General features: G+C 39.2%; 1 protein-coding gene across 1 annotated transcript; it reads right to left on the minus strand.

Annotated features, from left to right (window-relative positions):
• Positions 1-1,091: 1,091 nt before the first annotated feature.
• Positions 1,092-14,992, minus strand: SLU7 (SLU7 homolog, splicing factor). The gene is made up of 16 exons (XM_054718120.1): positions 14,919-14,992; positions 12,882-13,067; positions 12,079-12,232; positions 11,658-11,738; positions 10,961-11,125; positions 9,999-10,067; positions 7,940-7,987; positions 7,593-7,724; positions 7,244-7,341; positions 6,833-6,900; positions 6,580-6,719; positions 5,823-5,984; positions 4,426-4,530; positions 4,195-4,266; positions 3,964-4,080; positions 1,092-2,935 (listed from the first exon to the last, which is right to left on the minus strand). The coding sequence occupies exons 2-16, from the start codon at positions 13,049-13,051 to the stop codon at positions 2,756-2,758; spliced, it is 1,761 nt and encodes a 586-aa protein (XP_054574095.1). The 5' UTR covers positions 13,052-13,067; positions 14,919-14,992; the 3' UTR covers positions 1,092-2,755.
• Positions 14,993-17,234: the final 2,242 nt, after the last annotated feature.

The following is a 17,234-nucleotide window of genomic DNA, read 5'->3' on the forward strand; positions in this document are numbered from 1 at the left end:
CTCTCTGTAAAAAATCAATAAAATATATTAAATAAAAAAAAAAAGAAAATTACAGCACAAGTTCCAGCACTCAAAAAGCACCTATCAAAAAGTAGCTATCCTATCTAATAAAAGAGTAATATGCAAATTGACCGCCACTCCAACACACAAGATGGCTGGCAGAGGAGGGCAGTTGTGGGTGATCAGGCCAGCAGGGGAGGACAGTTGGAAGGAACCAGGCCTGCAGGGGAGGACAGTTGGGGGGGATCAGGTCTAAAGGGGAGGGCATTTGGGGGGGGGGACCAGGCCTGCAGAGGAGGACAGTTGGGGGGGACCAGGCCTGCAGGGAAGTGTATTTGGGGGGGGGGGGAACCAGGCCTGCAGGGGAGGGCAGTTGGGGGCGACCAGGCTGGCAAGGGAGGGTAGTTAGGGGTTATCGGGCCAGCAGGGGAGGGCAATTGGGGGCAACCAGGCCTGCAGAGGAGGACAGTTAGGGGCAACCAGGCTGGCAGGGGAGGGCAGTTGGGGGTGACCAGGCCAGCAGGGGAGGGCAGTTAGGGCCAATTGGGCCGGCAGGGGAGCAGTTAGGTGTCGATCAGGCTGGCAGGGGAGTGCTTAGGGGGTGATCAGGCTGGCAGGCAGAAGCGATTAGGGGCAATCAGGCAGGCAGGCAGGCAGGCAGGCAAGTGGTTGGGAGCCAGCAGTCCTGGATTTTGAGAGGGATCCCAGATTGGAGAGGGTGCAGGCTGGGTTGAGGGACACTCCCCCCGCCCCCCGTGCACAAATTTCGTGCACTGAGCCTCTAGTTTTTGATAAAATCAAAACACATTCTCTTGAGTAATATTTTGGGTATTACCTTTTTTTTTCCAAATTGAAACAGAAATAAGACATGATTTCAGATATTACAGAATTCTTCCTAAAATCAGAGTAAATTAGGCTTCAGAGAAGAGGGTACAGAGGCCCAGAAAGGATAGGTGACACATTTTTTTGAGTGAAGGAACCCTGAGAATTTGATTCAAACGCATATAAGCCAACACAGGCTTCCTTGGAGCCCTATCAGCAACCACTTTTCTACCAAATATTTGAAATAATGCTACAAACCATTCATACTATTAAGTATTCTCAATTATAAATCTTTATTAACAGAAGATAAATAAGATAAAAAATAAACACCAATCTCAGATTTATGCTGAACTATCCTACATTAAAGTAGGAATATGAAAACATAAACTTTTGACATTCTTAAAGTGGCTAAGAATTAGATTTGCATTGCTATTTTAATTTCATACCAGCCTGAATCTAGATACCATGCAGATATCCATAGTACTTGACAACTCAGTTACTCTCCCACCAGAATTATTTCTAAGATGCTAACTTAATGCAGTAGCAGATTTTGGTAGCTCAGAGAATCCAATGAGCTGTTGAAAGTCAGTATTTTCATGTCTAATGTTTTAACTAATTTTTTTTCCACAGACCCTGTTCTCCCTGTATTTTCACAATGTTCTTACAAGAGGCTTGAGGATCATGGCATTCACAGTTGCGAGTAGCCCTACAGGCTATTCTTATAATTCTTTGAAGAAACTGTCAACTTTAGGTTTTGCTTTTGCAAATTTTACAAAGTGACACCTACTGGCTACAAAGATTAGGTACAAGGAAATTCTATACTCTTTTAAAATCAAATTTAGTATTCATGATTGTTACATAAAATCAATCACAATTAAAACAAAAAAATAGTATCACAAACAATATTCTCTATGATAAAGGATTTCTGTGTCTAAACACTTATATCCAAAACTAGAGGCCCGGTGCACAAGATTTGTGCACTGGGGGGAAAAAGGGGTATTCCTCAGCCTGGCCTGCGCACTCTTACAGTCCGGGATCCCTCAAGGGATGTCTGTCTGATTGGGCCTAAGCTGGCAGTCAGACATCCCTCTCACAGTATGGGACCCCTCACTCCTTACAGCCTATCTGCAGCGGAAGCTGGAGAGGCTCCTGTCACCACCGCTGCACTCGCCAGCTGTGAGCCCGGCTTCTGGCTGAGCGGTGCTCCCCCTGTGGGAGTGCACTGACCACCAGGGAGCAGCTCTTGCATTGAGTGTGGGTCAGTGCGCATCATAGCGACCGGTCATTCCACTGTTCGGTTGATTTACATATTATGCTTTTATTATATAGGATGATAAGAGACCTATCACTGATTGGTCAACTCTGACTCAAGAATGACAAAACAACTATTTTTCCATTCACAGGCTAACACATTTAGTTCTGGGTGTAAGACACAAGAAAATATTAAAAAATCAAAATTTTATAAATGAGTGAAAAACAGATTACCAAAGAGGATAAAGTTATTCACATGTTCTACAAATTTCCTTTCAGATAGAATTTTTTTTAAATTGCAAACCAGAAAAACATTAAAAGGCAAAAAAAAAAAAAAAAGACTATAAAATAACAATTACAGTTACTAATTAAAAAAAAATGAAGCCCTAGTTTTGAGAAAAAGTAATTAATCTACTGTTCAAATGCCAAGCAATTGAGCAAGCCAGCCAGGGTCTCTTTCCATATCACTAATATAAAATTAGAAATAAAAATCTTAATCTTCTCTTAATGTACCTCCTCTTTATTTTTCTTCTATTCCTTCAGCATGGAAAGGAATGAATTTACTATTAGACTTCTGGAAGCTTTATTAAAGTCAGGCAGCAAGATGAGCAGACACTGACTTTTCCATCTACAATCATTGGCAAGAAGCTGTGTATCATGAATGTCCATCTGCAACTAGTTACTACTGTCCAAGGAAAGAGGCCATGGGGTCATCCGGCCTCTGTCGCTTCATTCTATAGGCCTCCATTTCCTCCTCGGTGGGTTCTCGGGTTTCATATAGGATATTGTAAGGCCGCTTCCTCTCATCAACCTGCAAGAGCTCCTTGACATGAAGAAGGCGGGCCTCCTCTGCATTCAGTGCCTGCAGGGAGAGGGAAAACATGAGTGCCATGGCTCTACATCAGTTCTCTTTTGTCCCAAAGTGGCAGAAAACCCAAAGACTCCACTGAATATGAACTGCTACATCAAAAACCTAGATTACCTGAAAGAGCTTGGGAGTCAGCCCTTCTTCTATCAAGCTGCAACTAATCACTGTTTGGCTCATATGATTATTTTCATAGAGCCTCAACCATTCTACAGTATTTTCAATCTTAAAGAATTTTTACTTAAGATGATTGGGGCGGGCGGAGGGGGGAGTGGTGACGGACCGAGACTTGACTTGGGGTGGTAAAAACACAATACAATATACAGATAATGTATTATAGTATTGTACACTTGAAACCTATATAATGTTATTAATCGACGTCACCTCAATAAATTCAATAAGGGGGGGGGGGGGGAATAAATTCAATAAAAAAGAGTGAACCCTAAGGTGAACTAGATAGATGTTGGGTGATTATGATGCATCAATATAGTTTCATCAATTTTAACAATGTACTACTCTGGTGTGGGATGTTGACAATATGGGAGGCTATAAATGTGATATTATAGGAAACAGCTATACCTTTTGCTCAATTTACTTGGATCTAAAGTTGCTCTAGTAAAATAAAAGGTTAATTAAAAAAAAAAAGAATTTTTACTTAATAGCCCAAATTGAATGATGTTCATTTTACTGAAAGAAGCCCACAAATGATGCTTCTGGTGAAGAATGCAACTCTGACTTTTCCCAAGGAGTTGATGGAACTTACAGGTTATAGAGCTAGAAGGCAATTCTTTCTGGGAAACATGTTAGTAACTCTAAAATTACAAGGCACATTTTTTTTTTCCTGTGCTTTAGTGATATTTGTCAAATATTCCAAGAAGCAGGCAATACGGAGACACACAAAATCTTCCTTCACGTTCTAGACCTGATACAAGGTGACGTGAGCAAATCACCCAGAAGAGGAGCTCATTTCTTCATCTTTAATGGAATACTGATGTCACTTTTACTATTTAGACTTCTCAAAGTACCTTTTTCAGTTTTTCCTGTTTCTTTTCTTCATCATCACTCTCTGAGCTGCTCTTTCGATGCTTCTTCTTCTTCTTCTTTTTCTTCTTTTTATCCTCTTTTAGTTTTTCCTGATGTATCTGGCAGGGAGGATTAAAAGATAGTATTTTTAATGCAAAAACAAAGCTCTAGTGCAAGTTTTATAGTCCTCCCTCAGGGATTTAAAAACTCAGGACAAATGATGATAGACTTACCTCCATGAGGGTTTGAGGTTTTTTCACGGATTCTTCTCCAGTTATATCATTTACAATACATTCCTCTGAATTCTGTGGGAAAATACATGTAACTGGACTTGAGTATCATAGTTATGAATCATGTAAGAAAAAGTTGAAATTTGAAGCATGAGGATATATATGTTTCACAAAGATGTGACTTAGGAGATTTGGTTGTTTTACAATTGTAAGAACTAGAGGACAATTACTTACAACAATCTCCTTCCCAGCTTCTCCAGTGCAATAGGAATACTTGACAAAAGAGTGACAGCATTTGTATCCCCATCGGCCTTCTTTCCAGTAAGATCCCCAGATATGCTGCAGAGAGAGAGAGATGTTACTTAAAATGGAACCTGAACTAGGGACTCTCACATAAGGTTGTTAGAAGTGTAAAATACAGTCCCTTTAAAGGTAATTTGGAAGGAAAATTATATGAATTCCAGGGCTAGCTAAAAGCAAAGGCTGGCCTGTCCTCAAGTGTGAGAAGCAGGCATTACAGTACAGTGTTCTTATATCCTATTCTTAAAACGTATTAAAAAATTTGGATATATGACTTCTCCTGAAAATTTAAGGACTAGGAAATTCTGGACCCACATTCCTGCTTGGAAAGAATTGGCTGTTGTTGAACAGTGAATGCTCCTATTAGACAGCGTTTGTGCTCTCTACTTTGTACAATGTGCCTGGCTCACTTCACTTATGTATGTTTACCAGCCTGGCTCCTCAGGCAGTTAAACTTTTAGCCCCTAACTTAGAGAGCCAACTGCAGCTTGGGCGTTTCAAGAGCACAGCAAGTGACCTTATATGCTTTATGAAGTGATGTAATATGAAGAATTCTGAATCACCTATGAAGTGTCCTTGTCAAAATATTTAACGTATCTAATTAAGCTTTTAAGTCTGAATTCCTATTTATAGGAAATACAGGAAATAGAGGAAAAGTTATAATATCACTAGAAACCAGTCAAGTACTGAATATGAGACAGTTTACAAGATAACTGGCCTGATCTGTTAAAGAAACACTGTTATGAAAATGGAAAGATTACGCTCTGAAAAAAAGAGACATAACAACCAAAATAAATTTCGATTGGATTCTGACTAAAACAAAACAAAACTCCAAAGAGCTATTTAAAGGCATTTTGGAATATATTTTTAAAAATGTGAGTAAGGCCAAGAGATTAGATGATATTAAGGAGCTAATGTCAATTTTATGAATTGGTTATGTAGCTACAAAAAAGAATATCCTTAATTTTAAGAGCTACATAATATTGTGTTTATGGGTGAACTGTCATGGTATCTGTAATTTCCAAATGTTTCAGTAAAAAAAATACACACACACACATATACACACACATTTTAGTATGTGTGCATGCACACACACCTAGACAAAGCATGTATATGGCAACATGGAAAAAAATTCTGAATCTAGGGGGTGGGTATATGGGTGAATAGAAGAGTATTCTTTTACAGTTTTTCTATTTTTTGGAAAAAAATTCATGAACTTAAAATGTAAAAAAAAAGCACAGCAATGATTTAATAATGAAGTCATAATATAAAAATACAATCCAAAGCATAAGGCTAACAAGGACACAAAATGGTTCTGGCTTAACACATACCGTGTGATTGTGGATCTTCACATCCTCCTCATATTTGGAGCAGGCGACAGCCCGCTCCTGTCCTTTAATGACTGTCCCATGTCTTGAGTACTCCACATAGTCTTCTGTCTGAGCTAAAAGCAATTCAGCTGGAGGAGCATCCAAATGTTCTTGGCCACCATACTAAAAAAAATTGAACACTGTTAAATACATTTTACAATAAAGATTTGCATTCAACTCTCTACTGACATTACTTGTTGTGACCTATGGAAAACTGACAAATGTGACGCATGCAAAGGCCTGGAAATCACTCATGAACTGGGGCATACCTTTTTTGTTACTAGTCTCTGGTATCCAGAGAATGCCATGGAAAGAAGCTGGACTAGCCTTCTAGAGGAGAGCCCAGGTGGGGCAGAGATGAGCCCCCTTAGGACAACCTGCCTGCTAACTGCTGGAGATCAGAGTCAGGCCATCCTAGACCATCCAGCCTCGCATGAGCAGGCCCAGACCAGGAGATCCAGCTGATACACAGATTCATGAACAAAAAAGAAAAGTGCATTTTTAAGTTACTAAGTCTTGGGGTGGTTTGTTTTGCTACCAAAACTCAGGGACACAGCTATACTGATACTATTTGCCAAATGATTAAGTCAATGGAAAGACAGTACTTTTCCTGATGGATTAAAAGGGACTCTCTTTGGATTGTATTTCAAATGTAGATCAAGTGCTTATTTACTGGTCATTTATCTTTAAGAAACTTTAACATTTCGGTCAAAATTACCTTTTCCAGGATGCTTTCTTTCTGCTGTTCTTTGAAGTCTTCTTTTTTGACCTTGAAGGATTTATACAAGAGCTCGAGTTTGGTAGGATCGGCCTGCAGATGCACTTCAGATCCCTTGTCATAGGCTTCCCATGCAAACACTAGGGAAATTAAAAACATCTTAATAAGTTGTCAGCTATATAGTGTTTTTAAAATGCCCCCAAATTTCTTATGGGCTGATATAAAATGCCTTGACAAAGGAGCAAATACTTACACTGTGTCTGAGCCATTGAAATGGTATCACCTGTGTATCTAACAAAGTTGTCTCCCGCATAGCTCACTCTGTAAAAATTGGGGAAAAAAATTTGTTTCAGAGATTGATTTAAGGAAAGTTAACTCTTTTCTGATCTAATCATAGATAATGTTCATTTTAATTCAGATTCATTATTATCTTGATATCTGTGTTTTGGGTGTTTTGAGTGGTTTTTAGAAATTTATTTTTGAAAGTATTACAAATGTCCCCTTTGTTTTGTTGTTTTTTCCCCATTGACCCCCTCCTCCCTGCACCCGCCCCTCCCAAGCCTTTATCACACTACTGTCTGTGTCCATGGGCTATGCATATATTCCCCGGTTAATACCACCACTCCCCACCCCCCATAATCTGTACATTTAACTCAATACTTACTCATCTGGATTCTTTCCTGCATTGGCATAGGGATTTTCTCTCATCGCTCTAGTTTTGGGATCATAGTAAGCAGAATTTGGATCTAAATTCCGCAAATACTAGAATAAAAAAAGTTTGAAGGCTGCATTAATGTTTATTCCCAAAACTAACATTTTCTGTAGTTGATCACAATCAATTATTTATGTGAATGCATTCTGGGGCACAGATGAAGAGGAAAAACCAGAATGATACCTAATTTTGGAATGACTGACTATATTACCCATATACTGCCCAGATATGAGACACATAGGTAAAATTTAGGCTGGGAAGACAAATATTTGAATGTGTACATTAAGTTGGCCAGGCTTACTTTTGCAATATCTTCTCGAATCCTGAGATTCCGAACAGTAATCCGTCTCTTAGAGTCAAAGTTCTGTCCAGGCATGTCAATATCATCTGCGTATTTATCTTCATCCTCATCCTCACTATTATGATCTTTTTCCTGAAAGAGGGAGAGGAAAAAAAAATAGTAAGAAAAAAAGAATAGCATTTAGTTGTTTTCCTTTCATTTCCCTTTAACCATACCCTTATTCACTTGTGTTCTTTAAGGCTATTATTCATTCTGTGTTAATATAATTAGTAATAATTGTATTATTATATTAGCCATCAGAAATGGAAACATTTAACATATACCCAGATAGTGCAAATATTCATTACCATTTGAGAATTTGGTTCCTCTTCTCCCCACTGGTGTTTTGGAGAATTCTGCATAAGACAGAAGGAAAAAATAATTTTTATTCTACTAAACCTATTGATTATTTAACACTTTAAAAACATAATATAACAAATCTAACTGAACAAATTCTCATATTTCTCACTTATAATGAGCACATACGTTCTTAATACAGGTATGTCCCTGTGAATAGTTTATCTTATTAGAAGCCAGAACATTTCTAGAGAATTTTTATTGATATCTATAATAATAAAAGTGTAATATGCTAATTAGACCGGACGTCCTTCTTTCCGTCCTTCCTTCCAAAGCTGCAGCGGGCGGGGGCCCAGGCAGAGGCAGTAGTGGCGGGTGGGGGGTGGCAGGGGCCATGGCAGAGGCCCCCAGCCACAGTGGGCAGAGGCTGCCGCAGAGGGACTAGTGGGGGTCGCAGAGGGAAGCTGGTGCTGGCAGCGGGCAGGGCCAAGGCCCTTGCACAAATTTCGTGCATTGGGCCTGTAGTAAAATTTTAATCACACAAAGGAAATAGAAAGATTAAAATGAACAATGTACCCAACAAATATTCATTTCATATGTGTTAATCTTAGACATACCATTTTCATTATACCTCACTAGTTCTACCAAGTCCAAAAATAAAATGTTACTAGGATCATGTTATAAGTATCTTTAGAGCCCAAAAGAGCCTCTAAAAAATTCAGGCCATGAAGAAATCTACTAAAGTAACACCATATTGTGATTTAAGGAGAGTATGAAATTTTTGTTATAGACATACTTTCTTCATTAACAATTGTTCAGGATTTTCTCTAACTCCACAGAACACCTATAGCAAAGTAGTCAGTATTTCATCATGTTCATTTAAAAGAATTCAAAGGTAAAAAGAATACCTTATAGCATTAGTAGGGGAGCATGGAAGTGTATGTGGGCCCCAGCTGGGTAGCTCAGTTGGTTAGAGCATTGTCCTGATATGCCAAGGTTGTGGGTTAGATCCCCAGTCGGGGCACATACAAGAATCAACCAATAAATGCATAAATAAGTGAAACAAATTGATGTTTCTCTTTTCTCTCTAAAACCAATCAATCAATAAAAAAAGTGTAAAAAAAAAAGAAATCCTCTATAATAAAAAAAGCGTAATATGCTAATTAGACCGGATGTTTTTCCAGACGACCTTATAGACAAAGCTGGGGCTGCAAGGGAAGCCTGGGTCCCAGGTGCCTGCTGGCAGCTGGAGGGAATCCTGGGTCCCGGGTGCCTGCCAGCAGCCGCAAGGAAGCCCAGGTCCCAGGTGCCAGAGGGAAGCTGGTGCTGGCAGCCAGGGGGAAGGAAGGCCTACTCTTGCACGAATTTCATGCATTGGGCCTCTAGTATATAATTAAAGGCTAGTATGCAAATTGTCCCCTTGACCAGGGGGCGGGGCCAGTTGGCCAACCTCCCGTGTTCCCTCTCCCCCCTAACCTCCAGGCTGGCTGGATCCCACCCATGCACAAATTCGTGCACCGGGCCTCTAGTGCGTGCGTGCGTGCATGTGCGTGTGTGTGTGCGTGTGTGTGTGTGTGTATGTATTACTATACATATGTATCATATAGCCTTTCTGAATGGAAGCTAAGTGATAGGTCATCACAATTTTAAATAAACATATTAACTGCATCAACAATTACACTTTTAGGAATTTATCATAAATAAATAATATGTCAATTACATAAAGAGTTATATACAAGAATGTGATTTGCAGTATTAAATATAATTTTTTTTTTAATCCTCACCAGAGGATATATCTAGAGAGAGGGAGGGAAGTAGGGAAGCAGAGACACATCGATATAAGAGGGACACATCAATTGGTGTCCTCCTGCAACCGCCCTGACCGGGGGCCTGGGGATCAAACCTACAACCTAGGCACATGCCCTTGAGTAGGAATCGAACCTGAAACCCTTTGGTGTGAGTGCTGACACTCTAACCACTGAGAAACACCGGCCAGGACGAAATTAAATATTATTTCAATTTTCTTTGTTACTAAGCTCTGAAATTTTATTGATCATTTTTATTACTTACAGCCTGTTCCACTAACTTTCCTGAAGCCAATTCTTCTTGGAGTTTCTGGGCTTTCAGTGTTCGTTTTGCCTGACCAAAAAAAGAAAACAAACAAAACATTTGCAATTTACTTACAACATTCAAATGAACATTTTATTTTTGTAATATAATTAAAGAGAGGAAGTTTATTGTTTTCAGAAAAGCTCAGTGGACAAGGTCATCCCTGAGATTTCCCGGAGCTCTAGACATATGGTCCTCTAAGGAATAGGAGTTACAAACCCCTGTTTGAAGCAGGCATGAATGGAAACTGAGCCAGACAGCACCTGTGGTAAACTGCAGAGCAAGCCCTATCCAAAAGGGGCAGTTGCCACCTGACTCCAGATGACTGACTCTTGTCAGGCAGGCCCAGTATTTCCATATATTTCACTGCTCAAGAAAAGATTAAATTCCGCTTATGGAAATCCCATGATTCTTAAATGTTAACTCCCCCTTAGAAAAATAAAAAGGCAATGTGACTATGGATTTTAAAGAATGAGGATGAGTAGGTGAAAACATAACAGAAGAAAATTAAAGTTTAGTTAAAGAAAAATTCAATTTTCTGAAACAGGTTATCTTAGTTTCCACTCTATCACCCTCTAAATGCTCTGAGACAATTGTAAAATAGGCCTTGGTCAAGATACAGTCTGAGAACCAATTTTATAATCTCAAAAAGCCAAAAGCTTGGACACTAATCTGTTCTCATGTTTCCAGTATTTTTTTAAAACGTAAGTCAGGGAGTAAAGGACAACACAAGAATCAAATAAAACGAAACTGCTACTAAATGGGGCCAGTACACTGTTTATGTTCACTATTCAATTAAGCTTACATAAAAATGCCTCCATTTTTAAACTGCTTGAAGGCTTGAAAAGTAGAGTAGCTAAATTAGTGGTAGAGTAAAACGTTCATTCTTTAAGGATACCAGGAAAACAGGGAATTTTGCTCACCAGATCAACTTTGGCATATTCTTCTACAATTTTCATGTGTTCTTCTGGATTGTAGCCATTCCACCGATCCCTCTTCCCATCATAGTCAAACATCAGCTGAGGCTGGACATGTTCGTCTGGAGCTATGTTAGTTCCTGTAAATTTTGCTCCAACTCGCCTAGGTCTCTGGAAAACAGAGTAAGATTACATCTTTCCCTAAGTACCTGTAGCCCAGAGGAAAATTTCCTAGAATCTTTTTTTTAAAATATATATTTTATTGATTTTTTACAGAGAGAAAGGGAGAGAGATAGTTAGAAACATCAATGAGAGAGAAACATCGATCAGCTGCCTCCTGCACACCCCCTACTGGGGATGTGCCCGCAACCAAGATACATGCCCTTGACCGGAATCGAACCCGGGACCCTTCAGTCCGCAGGCCGACACTCTATCCACTGAGCCAAACCAGCTTCGGCTCCTATAATCTTTATAGAGCAGGTATGAACATACCATGGAACTTTATGGTCTATTTCTTAAATTACCAGTGAAGTCTTCCAGCAGAAAAACTTGATAATGTTGAACTATGTCACTCAAATTAATTTTTATTTAACTGGTAGCTAAGTTTAGATAATTTTAGAAAAATAGAATCAAGCTCTCCGATAAGGAATCAAGAAAGAGAGACACTGACAACAGTTTCCAAAATTCTCAAAGGTGAATTTACCTCAAAGCAGTCTTTCTTTTTGTGTGTCATGGCCCCACAATTTTCACACGCTCCTTTGCGGTACTTAGTAGTTATGGAATTCTATAAATGAATGTAAAGAAAAACAAAGGAAATGTTTCATTTATCTGAATAAGTTAGAAATAACACTGGCTCTCATTATACTGTCTAGTGAAATGATTCATTCATTAGGAGGATAACCAGTTAGAGTCTCCTACACTTTTATAAATGAGAAAGTTTAAGGACTTCAGCAATATAAAATTTATAAAATAAAATATAGACGCTAATGTCATATGTGTGAATTTTAATACCAGATGGAAGGTTATATAATCTATTTCTATTTTATACAGGATTGTATTAAAGGCTGTTATATTAAGTTCTTAATCTCCATTTCCACAGGGATATATACAGGTTGCCTACATACCTCTTTTACACCCCTCTTATACCATTCTACAGATGAGCTGAACTGCTTCTGTTTTTCTGGTTGTGGTCTCTGGTGCTTTAAAGTAGGTCTTTTTGATGGATCAATATACCATGGTACTGAAGAAATATACTGAGGAATATGAGGGTTGATGTCCCTGTAATAAAATAAAAGTTTTTTTTTTTTTAAAGAATAAAGTGTGAAAATAATTGATATTACAAATTACTAAAGGTACCCTATACAGAATCTAAGAATAGAGATATTGCAGTGGGGGTGGGGAGGTGGGAGTGGGGTGGGGGAAGGATACACTTGATATTTCCATAATTTAAATAATTAAAAGAAAACAACAAAAATAATTTAAATTCGAGTAAAAAGTTTCCCACAAAGAAATTAAGAACAGTGATATAGCTGAAGGAAGAAGAGAGAGATGTATTTTAGTGAGAAAAATCTTGTATCAGAGAAAGAAGTAAACTAGTAATACCTTAGAGTTGATTAAAATAATGGGTTAGATATATTAGACATGTGTAGGTACCAGCCAGAAAAACTAAAAAAGTACAAAGATTTATAATTAGTCACTTTTGTATAGTGGGACAGGGAGTGGGGAGGGTTGAAAGGGACTATAGCCGTTCATTATAAGTCCTTCAATATTACTTGATTACTCCACCTTACACATGAGTTTGATAAAAATAAATAAAACAAACATGACGTAAATGGTAAAGATAGCTTCCTGCCAAAGGATGAGGAATTGATAAAGTTAGACATGAATTTGAATTGTGAATGAAAAGATCATACAAAAAATTACTTACTTTCCTTCTTCATCAACTTCTGCAGGAGCATTACCCAGTTTTCGCTGTTCTTCTAGCTCTTTCTTCTTTCTCCAGTCTTCTCTGGTCATCTTCTTTGGTTCCTCCAAACTCATTTCTTTGGACCCTGCCACAGGGGCAGCATTAACTGTGTCCACAGCTGCAGCCGCCATTGTTATCTGGCCTCCTCTTTGAAAGGGAAGAAATCTATATTAGTATAAACTAGGCCTTCATGAGTTCATCAGCGAAACTATCAAAAGCACATCTTAATAACACATACTGTGAGTTATAAATAATGTTTCATATATTCTTATTCTTTCATAGTATTTTTAAGGGCAGGTTTTCTTTCCCCTAAATAAAAGTATCTACTGTTGTAGTTATTCCCTCAATTCTAATTTACAAATGGAGAGACATACACACAGATTTAAAATTTCCTAAGACTCTCTCATATACATTCCTGAATTCCTCTCTACGTAAATGTTAAACTTTTTCACCACATAAACTCTTAAACGCAGTCTGATCTTTGTTATCCTTAAAGACTGAAAGTCTTAAGAGTTATCTAGCACGGCCGGCAGGGCTCAGTGGTTGAGTGTTGACCTATGAACTAGGAGTTCATGGCTCAATTTCAGCTCAGGGCATGTTCCTGGGTTGAGGGCTCCATCCCCAGTGTGGGGCCTGTGGGAGGCAGCCAATCAACGACTCTTTCATCACTGACGTCTCTCTCTCTCTTCTTCTCCATTCCTCTCTGAAATCAATAAAAATATATATTTAAAAAAGTTATTTATATTTATTACCTCTGTTTCATCATCTACTTCCCTCTTCAACCACTCTAGTTTAGCTTCCAACCCTTACCACTCTGAAGAGTTACTACTAAGTTACCAGTGGATACTCTTTTGAGTTGTTCCCTTTCTCTTTGATATATTCTTATCCCTTGGCTCATGGCACACTACACTCTTCTGGTTTTTCTTGGACCCCTCTTGCTGCTTCTCCTGGCTCCTTTGCAGGGTTATCCTTTCCTGCCTAGTTATTTAATTTTGGATTCTGCAAGTCCTAGAGCCTCTTTCATCACTGTGAACTCCACTAGTGGACAAGCTCATCTATTTCCAAGGCTTTAGTAGCTACATTCCACCGTTGGTTCCAATTTATTTCTCTACTCTAGCCCTTTTATCTGAGCTTCAGATACATATATTCCAATTGCTTACTGCACAGCATCTCCACGTAGAGGACTCAGAGACGCATAAACTCAACACATCTTAATTCAAATTCATGATCTTCTCTATGAAAGCTAGTCTCCTTCCAATTTCCTCTCTTAATAAAAAACACCACCATTCATCCTTTTACTTGTTCCAGCTAATCCCCATACCTATTTCATTATTAAAATTTTTTTCACCTTCTACATATCATTCATATTCATCTAATTGTCAATACTACCACGTAGTGTTATTACTTTTTCCTTCTACATGTCATTTTAAATATTCCAGTAGCCACATTAAGACAATAGAAGGAAACGGGTAAAATTACTTTTGCAATATTTTATTTAACCCCATATATCCCGTATATCACTTTACCATAAGAAAAAAAGAAACTGTCTTTAAAATCTGATATGGATGTTACATTCAGACTAGCCACATTTCTAGTGCTTAAGAGCCACAAGCAGCTAATGACTATTATACTGGGCAGTGCAGCTCCAATGACATTAATTTTTATTTTAGAAACCACTAAAGACACCGTCCTGGTCTGACTGGACACAGAACCACGTCTAAGGCTTCATTTTTGGCCTGCGTTCCCTGTTCCCTCTTCAACCTGATATTCATCAGCCCCTTGAGGATATATCTTAAGAATTAGAAGTTTCCGGCCCATTTTCCGGGGTTCTCTTAGCTTCACCTTCCTCTTCTTGTACCCGTCTCCGCGCCCTCCCGCCCCATTACCCCCTACCATCCCCGCGCCCGCCCGTCCCACTCCCCCGAACCGTCCCACTCCCGCTCCCCCTTCCGCTCGCCTCCTCACCCTCCCACCCAAGTTCTCAAAATAATTCCTCACCAAGTCCTGTCGCAGCGGACCCCCAAACCACTGGACAGAAACAAAGCCAATACGTCAATGTTTACTTCCGGTTCTCAGCACTTCCCAGAAGCCACCGCGGGACACATGCGCAGTAACAACTCTTTGGGTCTCAGATTCCCGAGACGTTGGTCTCGCGAGACTCGAATTTTGCTAATCTTCCCACTCCCTCGGGTCAGTAGTCCACACTGTAGTGATATTTTTTCAAAACCCTAATTTGTTCATATCACGTCCCATCACCCAAGCTTAAAACCCTCCAATGCAACATCGTCCCAAAGAAATATCATGCCAGCCCTAGATGTCATTTTAAACATTTCTGTAGCCACAATAAGACAATAGAAACAAGATTACTTTTCAGTATTTTATTTAACTCAATATATCCAGCATATCATTTCGCCGTTAGAAAAAAAAAAGTCTTTAAAATCTGACATAATATCTTACAATTTTTACTTTAAAAACCACTGAAGATAGCCCTAGCTGGTTTGGCTCAATGGATAGAGCGTCGGCCTGCGGACTAAAGGTCCCAGGTTCGATTTCAGCCACATACCTGGGTTGCAGGCTCCATCCCCAGTAGGGGGCGTGCAGGAGGCAATCAATGATTCTCTCTCATCATTGATGTTTCTATCTCTCCCTCTCCCTTCCTCTCTAAAATAATAAAATATATTAAAAACAAAACACTGAAGACAGAGTCCTGGTCTGATTGGACCCATGTCTGAGGCTCAGAATGGCGGCTTCCTTCAAGGTCCCGGTTCCCTGTTCCCTCTTCAACTTGGCATTTGTCTCCCCTATGAGGATATGTTTAAGAATTGGAAGCTTTTGCCGAAACCGGTTTGGCTCAGTGGATAGAGCGTCGGTCTGCGGACTGAAAGGTCCCAGGTTCGATTCCGGTCAAGGGCATGTACATTGGTTGCGGGCACATCTCCGGTAGGGGGTGTGCAAGAGGCGGCTGGTCGATGTTTCTCTCACATCGATGTTTCTGGCTCTCTGTCCCTCTCCTTTCCTCTCTGTAGAAAATCAATAAAATATATTAAAAAAAAAAAAAAAAAGAATTGGAAGCTTTCAACCCATTTTCTGAAGTTCTTCAGCCTTATGCTCCTTTGCCCCTTGCCCTACTCCTCCCTCCAAATGGATTTAATTGCAATTTCAACCTCTCTCAGAAATATAATCTAATCATGCAGTCTGGAATTTCTCATCAAGCATATCAAGGAAAAGAAGACTTGAACTTTTACAGATTTAGGAAAAGAGAATTATTTGGGCACATCTGAGGACATTGCCTGAGAGTAGAGTTCAGGGGTATTTATATAGGCCGGGAGAGGGGGGAACAAAGAAAAATATAGCTATGCATCAGCTGTTTTAGTTAATGACATATAGTCAAGGATTAATGGCTTTACATCAGATGGAAAGAATATACAGATAAGATAGGGTCATTAAGCACCTGGAATCCGGAGCCATGGGGAGGGTTCTGGAAGCAGTTATTTTTATATTTTTATCAGGATATAGAAAGAACAGTCACTGCCTTCTACAGCCATTTCTCTTTTTAATGGATACCATTGGAAAGTATATGTGGCTTGGTTAGGAATTTTCTGTGTTCCCTTGGTTACTGATCAAGTTCCAGCAGCAGCTTAGACATTCTTTCCTTTCTCAAGCACCAGTAAGGTTATCTGTCACAAGGGCCCTTTTCATCCACGACCCCCACAGAAAGAAGAGTCCATCTGCCTGATAAAAATCCGCCCCCTTCTTTCTTCCCCCTTAAAAACAAAAAAAAGATGTCCTGGTCTCCAAAAAACCCTTTCTTTTTTGTAAATATCTCCTTGCTCCATCCTTCGTCCTATAAAAACCTCCCCAATGCTCTTGTAGTTGTTAGATGGGGTGCTGCCCAATCCACAAATCATTTAATAAAGCCAATTAGATCTTCAAGTTTACTCAGTTGAATTTTTTATTTTTTTGTCCCATCTGTTCTGATCACCTTTAAAATTTTTTTTCCAAATAATCTATAGTCCTTTAAAATGTAAAAGTGAATGCCAAAACCGGTTTGGCTCAGTGGATAGAGCGTCAGCCTGTGGATTGAAGGATCCCAGGTTCGATTCTGGTCAAGGGCATGTACCTTGGTTGTGGGCACATCCCCAGTTGGGGGTGTGCAGGAGGCAGCTGATCGATGTTTCTAACTCTCTATCTCTCTCTCTTCCTCTCTGTAAAAAATCAATAAAATATATTAAAAAAAATAAAAAAATGTAAAAGTGAAAATAGCTAACATTCTTACCTAAATAAGATAACCCATTACAATGTCATTATTTTTTA

The sequence above is a fragment of the Eptesicus fuscus genome, chromosome 6 (assembly GCF_027574615.1).
Source record: "Eptesicus fuscus isolate TK198812 chromosome 6, DD_ASM_mEF_20220401, whole genome shotgun sequence".
Classification (NCBI taxonomy): Eukaryota; Metazoa; Chordata; class Mammalia; order Chiroptera; family Vespertilionidae; genus Eptesicus; species Eptesicus fuscus.